The sequence below is a fragment of the Procambarus clarkii genome, chromosome 54, assembly GCF_040958095.1.
Source record: "Procambarus clarkii isolate CNS0578487 chromosome 54, FALCON_Pclarkii_2.0, whole genome shotgun sequence".
In the NCBI taxonomy this organism is placed as follows: Eukaryota; Metazoa; Arthropoda; class Malacostraca; order Decapoda; family Cambaridae; genus Procambarus; species Procambarus clarkii.
This window is the reverse complement of record NC_091203.1, coordinates 16,852,444-16,870,323: the sequence shown is the minus strand read 5'-3', so window position 1 is coordinate 16,870,323 and position 17,880 is coordinate 16,852,444. Positions and strand designations below refer to the sequence as shown.

At 48.0% G+C, this 17,880-nt stretch overlaps 1 protein-coding gene across 1 annotated transcript; it reads right to left on the bottom strand.

Annotated features, from left to right (window-relative positions):
• Positions 1-951: 951 nt before the first annotated feature.
• Positions 952-16,169, bottom strand: LOC123771361 (uncharacterized). The gene is made up of 5 exons (XM_069305281.1): positions 15,890-16,169; positions 3,214-3,284; positions 1,528-1,995; positions 1,260-1,450; positions 952-1,168 (listed from the first exon to the last, which is right to left on the bottom strand). The coding sequence occupies exons 1-5, from the start codon at positions 16,167-16,169 to the stop codon at positions 1,042-1,044; spliced, it is 1,137 nt and encodes a 378-aa protein (XP_069161382.1). The 3' UTR covers positions 952-1,041.
• Positions 16,170-17,880: the final 1,711 nt, after the last annotated feature.

The window sequence follows — 17,880 nt, the reverse complement described above, 5'->3', positions numbered from 1 at the left end:
GGACGGCGGTGAGAACCCCCAGAGAGAGAGGGGTTAAAAGGCGCAGTAGTTACAACTAGAGAAGGAGCCGCGCCAAGGGACGAGGTAGTCACCACTGGGGGCTTGGGGCTCGACCCAGCCACAGAGGAGGGAGGGGAGCCAGGGGAAGGAGTCAGAGAGGCCAAAGGAGGAGCAAGGTCGGGGCCCAATGCAGCGGAGGCTACAGAGCCCGGTCTTCCAATACGGACCGACTCGGGGGCTTGGTCGCCCACCCCACGAGCCTGAGAAGGTAAGCCAGAAGCAGCCGAAACAGGGGTTATCTTGACGAAAAGAAGAATTCATTCACAAATGTGCCCCCACACCCACCATGGAGCCACAATTAGAGGCAGGACACCCAACAAGAAGCTATCGCCGATCTTGTCGGGGCCTCCTAGGGGTGCGTCGTGAGTATACGCCCCACACACGCCACCTTAAGAAACCGACAGTCCGTCGAGAACGGGTTCAGTGACGAAAGGGGGATTGACAATAAAAGGTTCCCCTCGCTCTCGACGTCGGGTACTACAGTTCTACGGGTGCAAGAGTATGCCTCCTCAAGCACCCGGGCGTCAAAATAGAAGAAGTCCAAAGGAAGAACCAGAACGAGCAAAAGGTCGGCAGGAAACGGCAAGCAGATAGGAGAAGAGGGGGGAGAAAAACGAAACAGAAGGAAAAGGAAAAGATGCCCAGCAGAATTGGAGAGGACGGCAGCAGGAGCACAAGGCTAGAAAAGGACAGAGGACTGTCCCAAGGAGCATCATACTCCAGCAGCCGCCCACGAAGCCCCCACACGGCGACAACGAGCTGAGCGGGGAGGGGGATACAGGTAATAAGAATCTACTCAATCTTCTCAAACGCTTAGATTTTTTTTCTCAGCAAGTAAATGTGCATGCAATTATTTATTATGTACACCAAGTAGCTATTAAAAGAACACCCAATGCTTATATCAAGTTTAATAGCTTATAGAAACCGATGGTGTTAAAGGTTAATATTACATTCTTTAAAATCTTAGCATGGATGAAGGTGCTAGAGTTGTCTATAACCGTAGCGGGCTCCGGGGACGAGGACTGTGTCAGTGACTGTGCGGTAGTCCGTGAACACTGTGCTCTTAGTATTGATGTTTGTTCTCACCAGCGTTGTCGTGTACGACAGCCTGTGGGGAGTAAATTTATAAATTAGCCATTACAAGTAATCAGGAGGCTCACAGTTCCTGTACAATACTGTAAACTTAGAATCGAACTTACACTTGGGTAGCAGTAGTAGTGTAGGTAGTCTGAATGATGACGTAGGAGGTGTGGGCGATGGTCACGTAGTCTAAAGACCTTTCAGTCACAATCCTGAAGTCTGACTGCACATACGTGACCGTTAGTGTTGAAGGTCTGACAACTACCGTTGTCTCGAGGGCGACGCGGTCATCCACCGGCGTCTGCACCACCTGTGTAAGACAACACTTAACTAGCCTAAGCTCAGCGTCCAGACCATCATTTATCACAATACATACCAAGTACTCACCGCGCGTGTTCCAGTGGTGACAGTCTGGACGGTGAGGGAAGTGAGGGTGACAGCCACACTCTGGAAAGCCTGATCAGTGAGGGTGACGAAGCGGTCGATGGTGACGAACTGGGTGACAGTGGGGTTAAATAGTGCATCCACTCTGCTCACTTGAGGACTGCCATACCTAGCACCAGCGTAAGAAGCCGGACCGCTGCTGCCAGAAGCAGCTCGAGGTCCGCTGCTGACCTGTGCAGCCCTGTCACCGCCGCCGGCTCTTTGACTAGAACTGGCAGCTGGACTGCTGGCTTGGCCGAGGTTAGTATCTATTCCTTGACCGCTGCCAAGACCTAATCCAACACCTGGAAGTGGACCGCTGCCGACGCCCGGGCCGCCACCTACAACTGAACCGCTGCCCTGTTGACCCGATGACTCCCGAGAGCTGGCACCTCCCTGTCCTCGGGTCTGACTGCCATAACCAGAGCCAGGCTGATGGGTTGGGGAAGGTATATAGTAGTCCAGATGATGCATAGGAGTGAGCTGGAGCAAGTTTTCTATAAATTCGTAAAATTTTATAAGCCAAATATCAAAATTTATGAGGCACTTGCAAGGGGAAAAAGAGTATGTAGTCTTATCCAAATTTATAAAACTAATTTGTTACTAGGTTTCACATTTATTGAATATTAGGCATGTAGTTGTGCCCAGGTGCCTAAACCATGCTATTTCACCAATTTTCTTTAACTAACCACGTTAACTGTGTGCCATTGTAGGGTCCTCGGGAAACTATGTGACTAAGTTTTAGGAGATGCCGATCCTATTTCACATCGCGGGGGTCCCTTAATTGGAGTAACCAATTGAACATGTAACCCCCCCCCCTCTCTCTTGGGGGGGGGGGGGCTCGGTTAGGGGGAGTTAATATTGTATTGTTAACGAGGGAAAAAAAAAGTAGCTTTGTACATTCAGAAGTTAGGATCAGTGAATTTTTTCCTTTTGCTTGGTTAGCTGGAAATTACTGCAAAATTAACGTTCCCCAGAAGTATAGAGCAGGGTCAATTTCAGGCAGCAATTTAGAGTTTAGCCAGGAAATTTGAACACCCAATATTATCGACGTTGATTAATAATAGCGCACATATATATACGAATATATTTATATTTTATTTTTACATTAGTTAAAACACTATTCAAACTAAAGACTTTTGAATGTACAAAAGTCTTTTAGACAAGTTCTGGCCTCTAGGTGGATGCCTCACCAAGTAAGAATTGACACATACTCGCATGGAGGAAAGTTATAGTGGCCGAATGCCTAGGCTTATTAACAAGCACTTCTGTAAAACTTCATTAATGATCAGTACTCACGGTTGAGTAGTGTGTGGATACTACTACCAGGTATATTTGCAACACTAGTTATACTAACGATCAAAATTTTCATCGTTCAGGGTTATGGCTTTAGTACATGGATGGTTTAGCGAGATCCGAAATTAACTTATTCCTAAACAAAAATTCTTACCATTTTAACAATTCCTGATTTTAATTAGAGGCAAAGCTTTAGCATAACTAGTCTTGGTAAGCCGAAATTAAGTCACGTAACTTCAGAAATAGTCAAGAAGTGTTTAAATTGTTAACATTCCCTGGGATTTATGCAAGTGAAACGTATAAATTTTGCCAATACATCTTCTGGAACATTTATCTAAGCCAATATTTACTTACGGTGGAAATTTGTGCATCGACCAACACCCGGGACACCACCAGGGTCGTCCATAGCAGCAATACGAACACATCTGAAATTAATAACTTTTGTTACTATTCAAAATCAGAGGTGGGAGACCAGTGTTACATATACTGACAGCAATTTACAGGAAAATTTCATGAAAAAATATACATATGAATTTACTTCTACCTTCACAAGATCAACTACCTACAAATAAATTTGTTTCGGAAAAAGTGAAATACGCAAGCTAGTATTAAACATTAACTTTACTGCACAACACTAAATCAATGCATAAACTTACTACTACAACACGCACAAACCTTATAATATAGAAGGAGTGTTGCCAGTAAAGGAAGCAATGACTAGAATGTCGAGCACAAAAACGCTGCCCGCCTTGTTGCCTTCCCCACACACTACAAACAGACACACTAACAACAGACTGTGAAACAAGGACAGGAAAGCTCCCTATAAAATGTATGTTCATGTATCACCCAACTCAACTCTCTGCCAACCTATTAGCGCCATCTATTGACGGGCGCGGCTACTACAGGAGAATGTGATACTATTTCATTCCGTTCCCAATTACATTAAATCATTGACTTTCTTGAGTAATTGTTAAGACTATCTGTTTTTTAATTATAATAATTATTAATTTAGTTGTCCGTCTATGTTATATAGTTTGTAGTTTGTACTTCACTGTACTTCAATAATCACAATGTTTCCAGTGATTTTACTGAGTTTAACCTCCTATATAAATACAAATATTAAACATATATTAGTTCATAATGAGGTGAGACAAATCAAATACCCAGTCTCGCGAGACTGACCTCAGTCCTTCTAGACTGCGCTTCTTCAATTTTTTTCGTTCGTGACCCAGTTTAATGTTATGCAATAACCTCCCGACCAACCGACATATATCATGCACAAATGTAAAGTACTGGCACACCGTCTTGCGTGAACAGATATGTAACATATGTTATTTTCTTAACCATATGATACATACGTGCATATATTCATACATAAAATGTTCACCTGTGCATTTTGGTGAAGTCTGCCTGAATTTTAACTTGTAAGATATGAATTCCTAAAAAAGATGTTGCAAGCAAAGTAAGGAAGAAATTTATAATTAGGTCATCCCGTTCTCTAGGTAAAGTGATATCATCGAGTCACCAAACCCACTCTCACACCTGGCGTGTAAATAACTGGGCCTCCACTCTTCAAACAGAATTGGTCGCCATAATCCTTGCACTCGAAAGCGTATATGAATCCAAAGTTGATATGCTAGTTGTAGGTGACTCCTTGTCATCCATGAATGCCCTCAGCTCTCCACGGCATAACTGTGACCTGTTTGTGTCTGAAGCTAGACACATATATAATTAAATAATCATCGAATGAGTCAGAGTTTGTCTTCTGTGGATTCCTTCCCAATATTGGTCTCCGAATAAATGATTGAACTGATGAATAAGCCAAATCCTTTGCTCGTAAAGAGAGAATTGATTACCATCTTGAACTGCCTTTTATTAGCCTGAGGGCAGAAATATGCCGGTAGCATCAACAAAATCTCGTAGATTTGAGGCAAAGTGAAATTCACACCAGTTACTCCATTGTTCATCATTCTATTATGCAGGAAGAACAGTACGTCTATGGGTCATCCAATAAGGTTAGCAGACTTCTAGATGTTACCACTGCTAGGTTTAGTCTCGTCTACAAGTGCCTCTGGGAGTTTGTAATAGTAGTGAAGTTGAGAACTACGACCGCGCGCACCATCTGGCCAGGTGGTTCTATTAGAGCCAGCTGGTCATGTGGGTCAAAGGTATGTGGCCACATAAGAGTATTTTCCCGGAAGTTGGGGCGTGTCGGACGCGTGTGAGCGTCCGGTGATTGGGTATGCGGTCAGGAAAGATGGGGGGTCATGTTGTTGGGGGGTAGGAGAGTATGTGGGGTGTGGGTATGTGGTAGAGTAAGGAATATGTGGATTGGGTAGTTGAATATGTATGTGTGTTTGCCGTAGACTTAATCCTGTGTGTAGATAATAGTTTTGATTAAAAGATGTGAGTATGTATTGCTATGTAGAGGCAGTGTGTAGGTGTGAGGGGTCCCAACATATGTTGATGGGGTGGGGGTGAGGGAGGGGAGCTTCCCCTTGGCTGGAGAGTGTTTAGGGCTATTTGTGGTTTTGTGATTTTGACGGGCATTAATTTTCTTCGAGCTATGCACACAGCCGGAAGTGAGAGAAGGGTAGGAGAGAGCAGAGTCCAGGAGGAGATGAGAGCTGCAGCAGGAGGGATGTGGTCCATTAGCCTTAATCGTTTTGTTTTCAAGTCTGTTTTCTTCAAGTTATGCAGCTGTGTTTGGTGATGATCCATGAGGGTAATAGTTCGGCCATACATGGCATGAAGTGTGGAGGAGGAGGAGGGGAAGGAGGAGGGTGAGAAAGAGAGAGCAGACACTCTTAAGTTGTGAATGAGATGAGACATCAGTTGGTATAGAAGGTCTGTTTTATGTAACAATGCATGGGAGTGTATAGGTGACAGACCTAGACGGATGTGGTCCATTACCCTTAAGTCTTTTTCAAAGTCCGCAGAGGGGTGTGTGTGTGTGTACTGCCCACTGGTAACTGAAGAGCATTTCCAAGTAGCTGGTGTGATCATATCTTCCCCTCCCAGAGGGAGCGCAATGACTGCCATTACTTCCTCCTACACGGGCGGAAGTGCCCGGGGGAACCATACCCACTGTGGTTTCGTTAAGGAAAGGGAGATGTAGCTACTGTCAGCGAGTTCGCCTGTTCCACTTACCATCCATGCTCATTGGGGGAGTGACGGTAATGGGGTGTACCATCTCTTTCTCTCTCTCTCTCTCTCTACATTATATGTGGGGTTACATAGTGTGTCAAGAACTGCCTACGTGATGATAAACAGCCCAATCACACAGGGTGATAAGTCATATGGGTAGTAAAGGCTTGCAGAAACACAAAGGGGACAAGGACTGAACCCCGCAATTCATTTTAGGTAAGCAAGTTAAAATCATGACGAGCTAGTTACAAAATTCAATACAAGTCGACACATCGACACGGGAGACGTGATCACTACCTACAAATTTTTGCTATATTTTGCAACATCTCCTGTCCAAATATAAATCATTGAAATGTATGCGTGTCTACTCAATCTCCATCACCTCTTCTTCCTACACCCATTTTTGCTGTGCACACCTTGTAACACACAACGTCACACGCCGTTCATTCTCTCTCAAGGGAGCAATGTTCCCCACATACAAATTCCAAGCAAAGTAAACATATATAAGACAATGCGGAAAAACATAGTCTTGATACAATTATTAAATTGACTCGTTCATTATCCCCGAGTTCAAGGCTGCCTCTAAGACCTACATTATCCAAATGTAAACAGACCGGATGAGTCGATAGTGAAATAGCTCTGGGTTATGTCTGTTTTCATTTCTTGTAACACAGTCAATGTAGCGCAATGTGGGAAAACAGACTTTCTGCTGTCCAAATAAATAACATTTGAAAATGTATGCGTGTCTACTCATTCCGTCTCAATAGGGTCTGACCTTGTGTCTTTCCATAGCGCGAGTTTTCACTCACCACCGTCCTTCGCACTCATCATCCGTTAGTGATCATTCGATCCAGCAGAAATAACAGAGACTGCTGACTGTGTGACTGTTTTAGCCCTGTGTAACACATTGTAACAACGTGGAAATCAACTTTGTCTGATGCCCTAATAACATTATATCGTTACGTAACGTAACGTAACGTGGACATCATCATCTTTCTGTCTGATGTCCAAATAACATTTTGAAAAATGTGAAGCTTTGTAGATTAAATTTTAAACAAACGTGTTCCACCAGTCCATGAACTAAGAGGGGAGAGTTAGGAAGAAAAGTCTTTGTGAAGCAGGCACAGAAGAGTTTGGAGAGACGTGTTCACCACCTACAAATTCTAATATATTTTTCTGTTAACTGTGTGATCACAACATATACCTCCTGGTCTCTTGTTCTGCCTCGCACTAGTCAATAAACACAATTTTGTGTCAATTCTTGACTAAAATAGCACGCCGAAACATCTTTGCACTTTTAATTTAAAATAGTTAGCTCTGGTTATGACTGTTTTAGCAGTCTATCAGATAGAAAAAAAAACAGAGACTGGTGTTAGCATAGTGGGTGCAAAAATAGTTTATCATTCTCCTAATACGTTTTATTCAATAACTGGTAGACATAACATCATAATGCACCCATATGGAGATAACATAACATATCACATAATGCAGTTACACGACTACTAGATTTCAGCGGAGTATCAAAGTTTTTTTCAGCTTTAGGCTCGGATTTTAGATTTTTTTTGTTTAGGTTTTTCTATAGTCAGACGATTATCACTTCGTTTAATCTGTCGTTTGGGTGGGGGGAGGTGCGATTATTTCACGCTCAACCTCGTTATCACTATCACTATCTATTAAGATCATCCCCAACTCGAATCCTTCGCAGAGGGGTGAAGTTTTCGTCATCACTGCTTTTTATCACTGACTATGACACGTTGTTCCATTCATCACGACCTCTAGCCCGAGATGTGGGTTTGTGTGAACTTAGTTTAGAGTCAAGATATACATTCTTGATATTATATATATATTCTTCAAGCTATGCACACAGCCAGAAGTGAGAGGAGGGTAGGAGAGAGCAGAGTCCAGTAAGTAAGTAATTATCAAAAGAAGGCACCAAACCGGGAAGGTTATGTAGCACCATCAAACACGCAAAATAATCAGAGGGCGCTAAATATAACCAAGGATGCCAATACGAGAACAAAAACGCATAAGGCGAAGGATATCAAAAGTATCTGCGTTACCAAGAATTCTATTGAGGGACAGGTGACCGCGAGGGGCGGTCGGAAAGCAAGACACACGCTCGTCCTGGAAGTCAGGACATTTAAGTAGGACATGCACGACCGTAAGAGGGGCAATGCAAATAGGACAATGAGGAGAAGGGCGACGCTCCATCAAGTGACCATGGATCAAGCGGGTATGGCCAATACGCAACCTCGCCAGAGCTGTTTCCCATCGCCGGTTACGATGGTAGGAGGACGACCATCAGGGAACAACATTTAAGAGTACGTAGTTTGTTACCAGTAACAGACGACCAAGAAGCCTGCCAACGGGTAAGGACGGAGGAATGGATAACCGGGTAAAAGTCGGAATATGGAATACCTTTACGAGAGATGGGACAAGAGCGGACAGCTTCCTTGGCAGCAGCATCTGCACGCTCATTTAAAGACACACCAATATGGCTGGGAACCCAACAAAACTCAACCGAATTAAATTTACTGTGAACAAGAAACAGCAAATGCTGGATCTCGACAACTACTGGATGAACCGGATTAAAGGACCCCAAAGCCATGAGGGCACTACGAGAGTCAACAACAACTACAAAGGATGACTGACAACGAGAAAGCAGGAGACGAAGAGCATAGAGAATAGCATAAAGCTCCGCTGTAAAGATGCTAGTCTCCGGAGGTAAGCGACACATATAAGTGCGATCAGGAAAAACAACAGAGTACCCAACACTGTCCGCAGACTTAGATCCATCGGTGAAGACATAAACGAAGCGGGAGTGAGAAGAAAAGTGCTCAAGGAAAAGGCGTTTTAGAACCGTAGGAGGGGTAAAAGCTTTAGTGATACGGGTCAAGGACGTACAAAACCGCGGAAGAGGGACTCTCCACGGGGGCAAAGAAGGAACAACTCGAGGAGAAACATTAGAAATATGAACAGAGTCCTGTAGGCGTGATAACCGGACAGAAATTGGGAGGTGGTGGAGAGGAACAGGAACCGCAGGAGGGGGTAAAAGTTAGAGCACGACAGAGGCGAGAGGAAGGATGTTGTAAGGACTGCGCAAGATAGCGAAGACAGTAGCGATCACGGCGGTCCTGGAGAGACAGGAAGCCAGTGTCAACATACAAGCTAAGGACGGGAGTCGAACGAAAGGCACCAGAACTGAGGCGCAACCCAGTATGGTGCAAAGCATCAAGACGACGAAGAGTAGGAGAAGCAGACGAGTAAGCAGGGCAACCATAATCGAACTTAGACAGGACGAGAGAGGAATGTAATGCAAGGAGTGCGCGCCTATCTGTCTCCCCCCCCCCCCCCCCCAAGAAGTATGGGCCAAGACCCGAAGGAGGGTCTTGCCTTAGGAGCCTTAGAGCACTCAACACGGAGGTAAGAGATATGGGGAGACCAAGACAAACGAGTGTCAAGGAATAACCCCAAAAGCTTCACGGAATCTTTGTACTCAAGGGGAAGACCATAAAGTGACAGGGACGAAGAACGACCCGTTTCCGCGTAAAAGTAATGGCACAAGTCTTAGAAGTAGAGAACTTGAAGCCATAATCGGTGGCCCAAGACGACACGGCATCAATTGCAAGTTGAAGCCGGCGCTGAAGGAGAGGCGAATCATCACCCTGACAGCAAAAGGTAAGATCATGGACATTGAGCAGAGAAGACACCTGAAGGAAGAGAAAAGAAGACAATTGAGGGCAACCAGAAAAAGAGCAGTGCTCAGATCACTACCCTGGGGCACACCTTCGTATTTCTGAAAAGAGGCAGAGAGAGCGGTGCCAAGGCACACCCGAAAAGAACGACGAGAGAGGAAGCTGCGGAGAAAGAGAGGGAAATGACCACGAAGGCCAAAAGAATGAAGTCGAGATAAAATATGATATTGCCAAGTGGTGTCGTAAGCTTTTTCCAGGTCAAAAAGGATGGCAACAACGGAGGTCTTCGCAACAAAAGCAGTACGAATATAAACCAAGTTCACCAGGACATCTGTCGTGCTGCGGCACGTGAGGAAACCAAATTGAGAAGGGGAGAGGAGGTGACGGTGTTCCAGGAACCACATCAGACGAACGTTATTCATACGTTCAAAGAGTTTGCAGACAACTTGTGAGGGCAATAGGGCGAAAGTCCTTAGGGGAAGTACCCAGAGACCCCGGTTTGCGAAAAGGGAGGAAAACGGCATCGAGCCAGTCCTCAGGGACTGACGACGACTCCCAGATCCGATTATACAGACTCGGTAAATACGGAGACGTGCACGGAGGGAGATTTCGAAGCATCTCATAATGAATACCATTGGAGCCCGCCTCCGTAGAACCGCAGAGGGCCAGGGCAGAACAAAGTTCACAGAGAGAGAGAGAAGGGATCATTATAGGGAAGCTTAAGACGAGTGCAGAAATCTAAAGGACGAGACTGAAGGACAGGTTTACGAAGAAGCAAAGATTGGGGAAGATGAAGACCAGAGCTAACAGAAGAAAAGTGGGAACCCAGTTCGGAAACGACCTGCAACGGGTCCGCAACAAGAGTATCATGGAGGTGAAGGACCGGTGAGACATCGGGAACGAACTTACCCGCTATCTTGCGGATACGCTTCCAGATCTGGGGCACAGGAGTTTCGGACGTAATCGTCTAGACATAAGATGCCCAACATTCACGTTTAGCCGTACGGATGGCCCTACGGGCCACCGCACTCGCTTTCCGAAAGAAAGGAAAAGAATCGGTCGTCTGCCGACGGCGGTGCCTCTTCCAGAATGCACGCTTACAGCGGATAGCCCGTGCACAGTCCGCATTCCACCAGGGAACGCACTTCCGTGCACACCGAGAGGAAGGGCGAGGAATAGAGCGGAGGGCAGCAAGAACAAGGAAGAAACAAAGGCGAAAGAGCAACACAGCACGTAAAAGAATATCAGGGTCAGAATCAGGGTCAGCAAAGTCAGGGGGCATGGGTAAACTGAGCAAAGACGGAGGGAAGGAAGCGGGAGAACAGACCAGAGGTGGGCAGGCGGGGTCCAGAGGAGGAGGAAGAGGAGGAGACAACGGAGAGGAGCAGTCAAGGACAGCAGCAGGAAGAGGGGGAGTAGAAAGAGGGGAGCGCACCTCAGCAAGAGCAGCAACCGAAAGGGAAGCAGGGGCCAAAAACCTCCATAGCAGGAACTGGGGTCGCAGTCACTGAAATGGGAGGGGAAGGAGCAACAGAGCCAGAAGTAGGAGCTGAGGAAGAAAGCGAAGCCTTCTTACCCGCCGAGGAGGAGGACGGAGAGGAGCCAGGCTTACGCTTCTGACTTTAAAGGGACCGGTGTCCCAGCAACTACGTACCGGGCAACGGATTCCACTGTCTCGACAGGAGAAGCTGAACGAGAGCACACACGACGGCCGCTAGGAGAGCGATGGACATCTGCCTGCACCGACAGGCGGCGGGGAGAGCCAATAGATGGAGGAAGAGGATGGCAAGGAGGATCAGAGGGAGACGAGGAAGAAGACACAGGAGACATGACAGACCGGGTAGAAAGAAGGGGAACCCCAGACAGAGGACCAGGAGGGGGACCCCTCGGTACAGAATGCAAAGGAACAGGAGGGGGCAGTGGGCGTATCAGGGTCCAAGGCCCGGAAACGGTTGTGAGTCTGAGGAAGGAGAGAAGGACGAGGAGAGGAAGAGCTCAACATGCGAGCATAAAAGACGGTAGCATAAGGCGGGAGCCGGCGAACCTGGCACCTCGCCTCGGGAAAAGATAAACGCTCCCGGTGCTTTAAGTTGAGGACGGCTGCCTCAAGCTTGTAATGGATACAGGCACGCGAGAAGGTAGGATGGGCCTCACCGCAGTTGAGGCAGCGAGCTTGGGTAGAAGTGCACTCCTGCTTAGAGTGACCTTCACCCCGACACAAAGGACAGAGAGAGAGAGAGAGAGAGTCCCAGAGCAGCGGAGGGCACCATGCCCAAACCTCCAGCACTTGTTACAATGTCGAGGAGAAAGAATGTACTCCTGGACAGAGCACCTAGCACCAGCAAGAATGACAGGATGGAAGGGTCCTACCATCAAAAGGCGATCTTCACAACACGAAGGGGTTGACAGCGACGACCACGAGAGGGACGAGTAAACGAGACAACATGGAGGACAGAATGGCCTTGGGCATCAAGGATATGCCGAATATCATCGTGGCAATCCTGCAGATTCCGAACACCGGTTGCAACATGGGACGGATGGAGAATAGTGCCAAAACTGCCATTCAACCGAACGTTCTTGGAGACCCGAACAGGGATCTCGCCAAGCCAGCCAAGCAGGAAGCTGCATCCTGAGGAGCAGCAGCAACGACACGTACCGAGACGAGTGGGGTTGAAGGTAACAGACTCATCCACGGAATCAACAAGATGCCGATGGAGGGAGAAATCGTCAGGAGGCGCAGAATCAAGAGGGAGGAGATCAAAGTATTTGGCCCATGAAGCGGGACCAAACAAGGCCTGATACGCTTCAGTACGGGAAGGAATCGAGCGAGTGCAACCAGGGCGCGAACAGCGTTGAGAACCCCCAGAGAGAGGGGTCAAAAGGCGCAATAGTCACAATGATAGACTTACCCGCACCAAGGGACGAAGTGGTCACCACTGGGGGCTGGAGGCTCGACCCAACCACAGAGGAGGGAGGGGAGCTGGGAAGAAGAAGTCAGGACGGTCAAAGGAGGAACAAGGTCGGGGCCCAACGCAGCAGGAGCTACAGAGCCTGGTCTTCCAATACAGGCCGACTCGGGGGCTTGGTCGCCCACCCCACGAGCCTGAGATGGTACTACGGAAACTTTTATCGATAGAGACGAAGTGAAAGAAATTCATCCACGAATGTGCCTATACCCACCATGGAGCCACAATTAGAGGCAGGGCACCCAACAGGACGCTATCGCCGATCATGCCGGGGTCCCCTAGGGGTGCGTCGTGAGTATACGCCCCACAAACGCCACCTTAAGAACCGTCAGTCCGTAGAGATCTGGTTCAGCGACAAAAGGGGGATTGACAATAAAAGGGCCCATTCGCCCGAGACGTTGGGTACTACAGTTTTACGGGTGCAAGAGTATGCCTCCTCAAGCACCCAGCCGTCAAAATAGAAGTCCAAAGGAATAAACAAAACTAGCAAAAGGTCGGCAGGAAATGACAAGCAGATAGGAGGAGAGGGGGAGAAAAACGAAACCATGAAAAGGAAAAGCGATCTGGCACAATTAGAGAAGTAAGTAATTATCAAAAGAAGGCACCAAACCGGGAAGGCTATATAGCACCATCAAATGCGCAAAATAATCAGAGGGCGCTAAATATCACCAAGGATGCCAATACGAGAACAAAAACGCATAAGGCGAACGATATCAAAAGTATCCGAGTCGCCAAGAATTCTATTGTGGGACAGGTGACCGCGTGGGGCGGTCGGAAAGCAAGACACACGCTCGTCCTGGAAGTCAGGACATTGAAAAAGGACATGCACGACCGTAAGAGGGACAATGCAACTAGGACAATAAGGAGAAGGGCAGCGCTCCATCAAATGACCATGGGTTAAGCGAGTATGGCCAATACGCAACCTCGCCAGAGCTGTTTCCCACCGCCGGTTACGGTGGAAGGAGGACGGCCACGAGGAAACAACATTTAAGAGCTTGTTACCAGTAACAGACAACCAAGAAGCCTGCCAACGGGTAAGGACTGAGGAATGGATAACCGGGTAAAAGTCGGAATACGGAATGCCTTTACGAGAGATGGGACAAGAGCGAACAGCTTCCTTGGCGGCAGCATCCGCACGCTCATTTAAAGACACCAATATGGCTGGGAACCCAACAAAACTCAACCGACTTAAATTTACTGTGAACAAGAAACAGCCAATGCTGGATCTCGACAACTACAGGATGAACCGGATTAAAGGACCCGAGAGCCATGAGGGCACTACAAGAGTCAACAACAACTACAAAGGAAGACTGACAACGAGAAAGCAGGAGACGAAGAGCATAGAGAATAGCATAAAGTTCCGCTGTAAAGATGCTAGTCTCCGGAGGTAAGCGACACATAAGTGCGATCAGGAAAAACAACAGAGTAGCCAACACCGTCCGCCGATTTTGACCCATCGGTGAAGACAAACGGAGCGGGATGGAGAAGAAAAGTGCTCAAGGAAAAGGCGTTTTAGAACCGTAGGAGGGGTAAAAGCTTTAGTGATACGGATCAAGGAAGTACAAAACCGCGGAAGAGGGACTCTCCACGTGGGCAAAGAAGGAACAACACGAGGAGAAACATTAGAAATACGAACGGAAAGAGAATCCTGGAGGCGAGATAACCGGACAGAAAGAGGGAGGTGGTGAAGAGGAACAGGAACCGCAGGAGGGGTAAAAGTTAAAGCACGACAGAGGCGAGAGGAAGGATGTTGTAAGGACCGCGCAAGATAGCGAAGACAGTAGCGATCACGGCGGTCCTGGAGAGACAGGAAGCCAGTGTCAACATACAAGCTAATGACGGGAGTCGAACGAAAGGCACCAGAACTAAGGCGCAACCCAGTTTGGTGCAAAGCATCAAGACGGCGAAGAGTAGAAGGAGAAGCAGACGAGTAAGCAGGGCAACCATAATCGAGCTTAGACAGGACGAGAGAGGAATGTAAAGCAAGGAGAGTGCGCCTATCTGCCCCCCAAGAAGTATGGGACAAGACCCGAAGGAGGGTAAGGGCCTTAAAGCACTCAACACGGAGGTAAGAGATATGGGGAGACCAAGACAAACGAGTGTCAAGGAATAACCCCAAAAGCTTCGCGGAATCTTTGTATTCAAGAGGATGACCATAAAGTGACAAAGAGGGACGAAGAACAACCCGTTTCCGCGTAAAAGTCATGGCACAAGTCTTAGAAGTAGAGAACTTGAAGCCATGATCGGTGGCCCAAGACGACACGGCATCAATTGCAAGTTGAAGCCGGCGCTGAAGGAGAGGCGAATCATCACCCTGACAGCAAAGGGTAAGATCATCGACATTGAGAGCGGAGAAGACACCAGAAGGAAGAGAGGAAAGAAGACCATTGAGGGCAACCAGAAAAAGAGTAGTGCTCAGAACACTACCCTGGGGCACACCTTCTTATTGCTGAAAAGAGGCAGAGAGAGCAGTACCAAGGTGCACCCGAAAGGAACGACAGGAGAGGAAGCTGCGGAGAAAGAGAGGGAGATGACCACGAAGGCCAAAAGAATGAAGTTTAGAATATGATATCGCCAAGTGGTGTCGTAAGCCTTTTCCAGGTCAAAAAGGACGGCAACAACGGAGGTCTTCGCAGCAAAAGCAGTACGAATATAGACCTCCAAGTTCACCAGGACATCTGTCGTGCTGCGGCACTTGTGGAAACCAAATTGAGAAGGGGAGAGGAGGTGATGGTGTTCCAGGAACCACATCAGACGAACGTTAACCATACGTTCAAAGAGTTTGCGGACAACTTGAGAGCAATAGGGCGAAAGTCCGTAGGGGAAGTACCCAGAGACCCCGGTTTGCGATCAGGGAGGACAACGGCATCGAGCCAGTCCTCAGGGACTGACGACGACTCCCAGATCCGATTATACAGACTCAGTAAATACTGAGACGTGCACGGAGGGAGATGGCGAAGCATCTCATAATGAATACCATCGGAGCCCGCCGCCGTAAAACCGCAGAGGGCCAGGGCAGAACGAAGTTCAGAGAGAGAGAAGGGATCATTATAGGGAAGCTGAAGACGAATGCAGAAATCTAAAGGAAGAGACTCAAGGACAGGTTTACGAATTAGAAAAGATTGGGGAAGATGAACACCAGAGCTAATAGAAGAAAAGTGGGAACCCAGTACGGAAGCGACCTGCGAACATCAACCAGTGAAACATCGGGTACGAACTTACCCGCTATCTTGCGGATACGCTTCCAGATCTGGGCCAGAGGAGTTTCGGACGTAATTGTCGAGACGTAAGATGCCCAACATTCACTTTTAGCCGTACGGATGGCAACATTCACTTTTAGCCGTACGGATGGTCGTCTGCCTACGGCGGTGCCTCTTCCAGGCTGCACGCTTACAGCCGACAGCCCGAGCACAGATCTCATTCCACCAGCGAACGCACTTCCGTGGACCCCGAGAAGAAGAGCGAGGGATAGAGCGGAGGGCAGCTTTAGAGACAGTGTCATGACTGCCCGAAACGCTTTGCGTAATAGTGGCTTTAGGCATTGTATGTACTAGCTCTTATCTATAAAGCCAACAAACTTTGTAAAATCTCTTTATGTATGTACCTTTGCCTAAATAAAAATTATAATTATTATAAAAAGGAGGAGAGCGCGAGAGAGAGAGGCAGAAGGGAGAGGTCAGAAAGAGTAGCACTGAGGGTAAATAGGGTCCAGTCCGCCTTTGCAAACTGCCACCTAGGGAAAGAGGGAAGGGCGAAAAGAGAAAAAGGAAACAAGGATGGGGAAATGATCACTTCCATGGAGGTCAAGAACCCGCCACGTGAAATCTAAGTAAAGAGAAGAAGAGCAGAGAGAAAGATCAAGACAAGAAAGGGTGCGAGTCCGAGAGTCTAAATGAGTGGGCTCACCAGAATTCAGAAGAGACAGGGAAGATGAGAGGAGAAACGGCTCAAGAAGGCGACCCCGGGTATTCGTCAGAACGTCACCCCAAAGAGAATGACGACAATTGAAGTCACCCAGCAGGAGCATAGGGTCCGGCAAGGAGTCAAGGAGGTGTTTCAAATCAGGAAGAGAAAGCGGGACACTCGGGGGGAGATAAATGGAACAAACTGTGTACCATTTCCCCACAAAGATACGAGCAGCAGAACAATGGAAAGGCGAAGGAAAAATTAAAGGAACAAAGGGAACATCAGCACGAATCAAAGGAGCTGAAGAATTAGAAGCTCCAGCAACGGCTGGGGGGGGGGGGGGGGGAGAGAAAGGAATAGCCACGAAAACGACCAGGACGAGCACCAAGCATCGGCTCCTGGAGACAAACACAAAGGGGCGAAAACCGCGAAATCAGAAGTTGGAGTTCGAAGAAATTGGCGTAATAACCTCGAACGTTCCATTGAAGAATGGACAACGATGAGATGAGAAAGGACAAAAAACAGAGAAAAGGAAGAAACAAAGGCGAAAGAGCAACAGAGCACGTTAAAGAATATCAGGGTCGGGATCAGGGTCAGCTAAGTCAGGGTTAGGGGGGCATGGATAAACTGAGCAAAGACTGAGGGAAGGAAACGGGAGAACAGATCAGAGGTGGGCGGGCGGGGTCCGGAGGAGAAGGAGGAAGAGGAGGAGATAACTGAGAGGAGCAGTCAAGGACGGCAGCAGGAAGAGGGGGGGGTAGAAAGGGAGCGAACCTCAGCAAGGGCAGCAACCGAGAGGGAAGCGGGGTCTAAAGAAACCTCCATAGCAGGAACAGGGGGCGCAACCACCGAAATGGGAGGGGAAGGAGCTAGAGAGGCAGAAGTAGGGGCCGAGGAAGAAAGCGAAACCACCTTACCCGTCGAGGAGGAGGAAGGAGAGGAGCCAGGCTTACGCTTCTGACTTAGAGACAGGTGTCCCAGCAACCACGTACTGGGCAACGGATTCTAGCGTCTCAACAGGAGAAGCCGAACGAGAGCACACATGACGGCCGTTTGGAGAGCGATGGACATCAGCCCGCACCGACAGTCGGCGGGGAGTCAAGAGACGGAGGGGAAGGATGGGAAGGAGGAACGGAGGGAGACGAGGAAGAAGACACAGGAGACACGACAGACCGGGTAGAAAGAAGGGGAACCCCAGACAGAGGACCAGGAGGTGGATCCTTCGGGAGAGAACCCAAAGGAACAGAGGAGGGGGCAGTGGGCGTATCAGGATCCAAGGCCCGGAAACGGTTGCGAGTCTGAGGAAG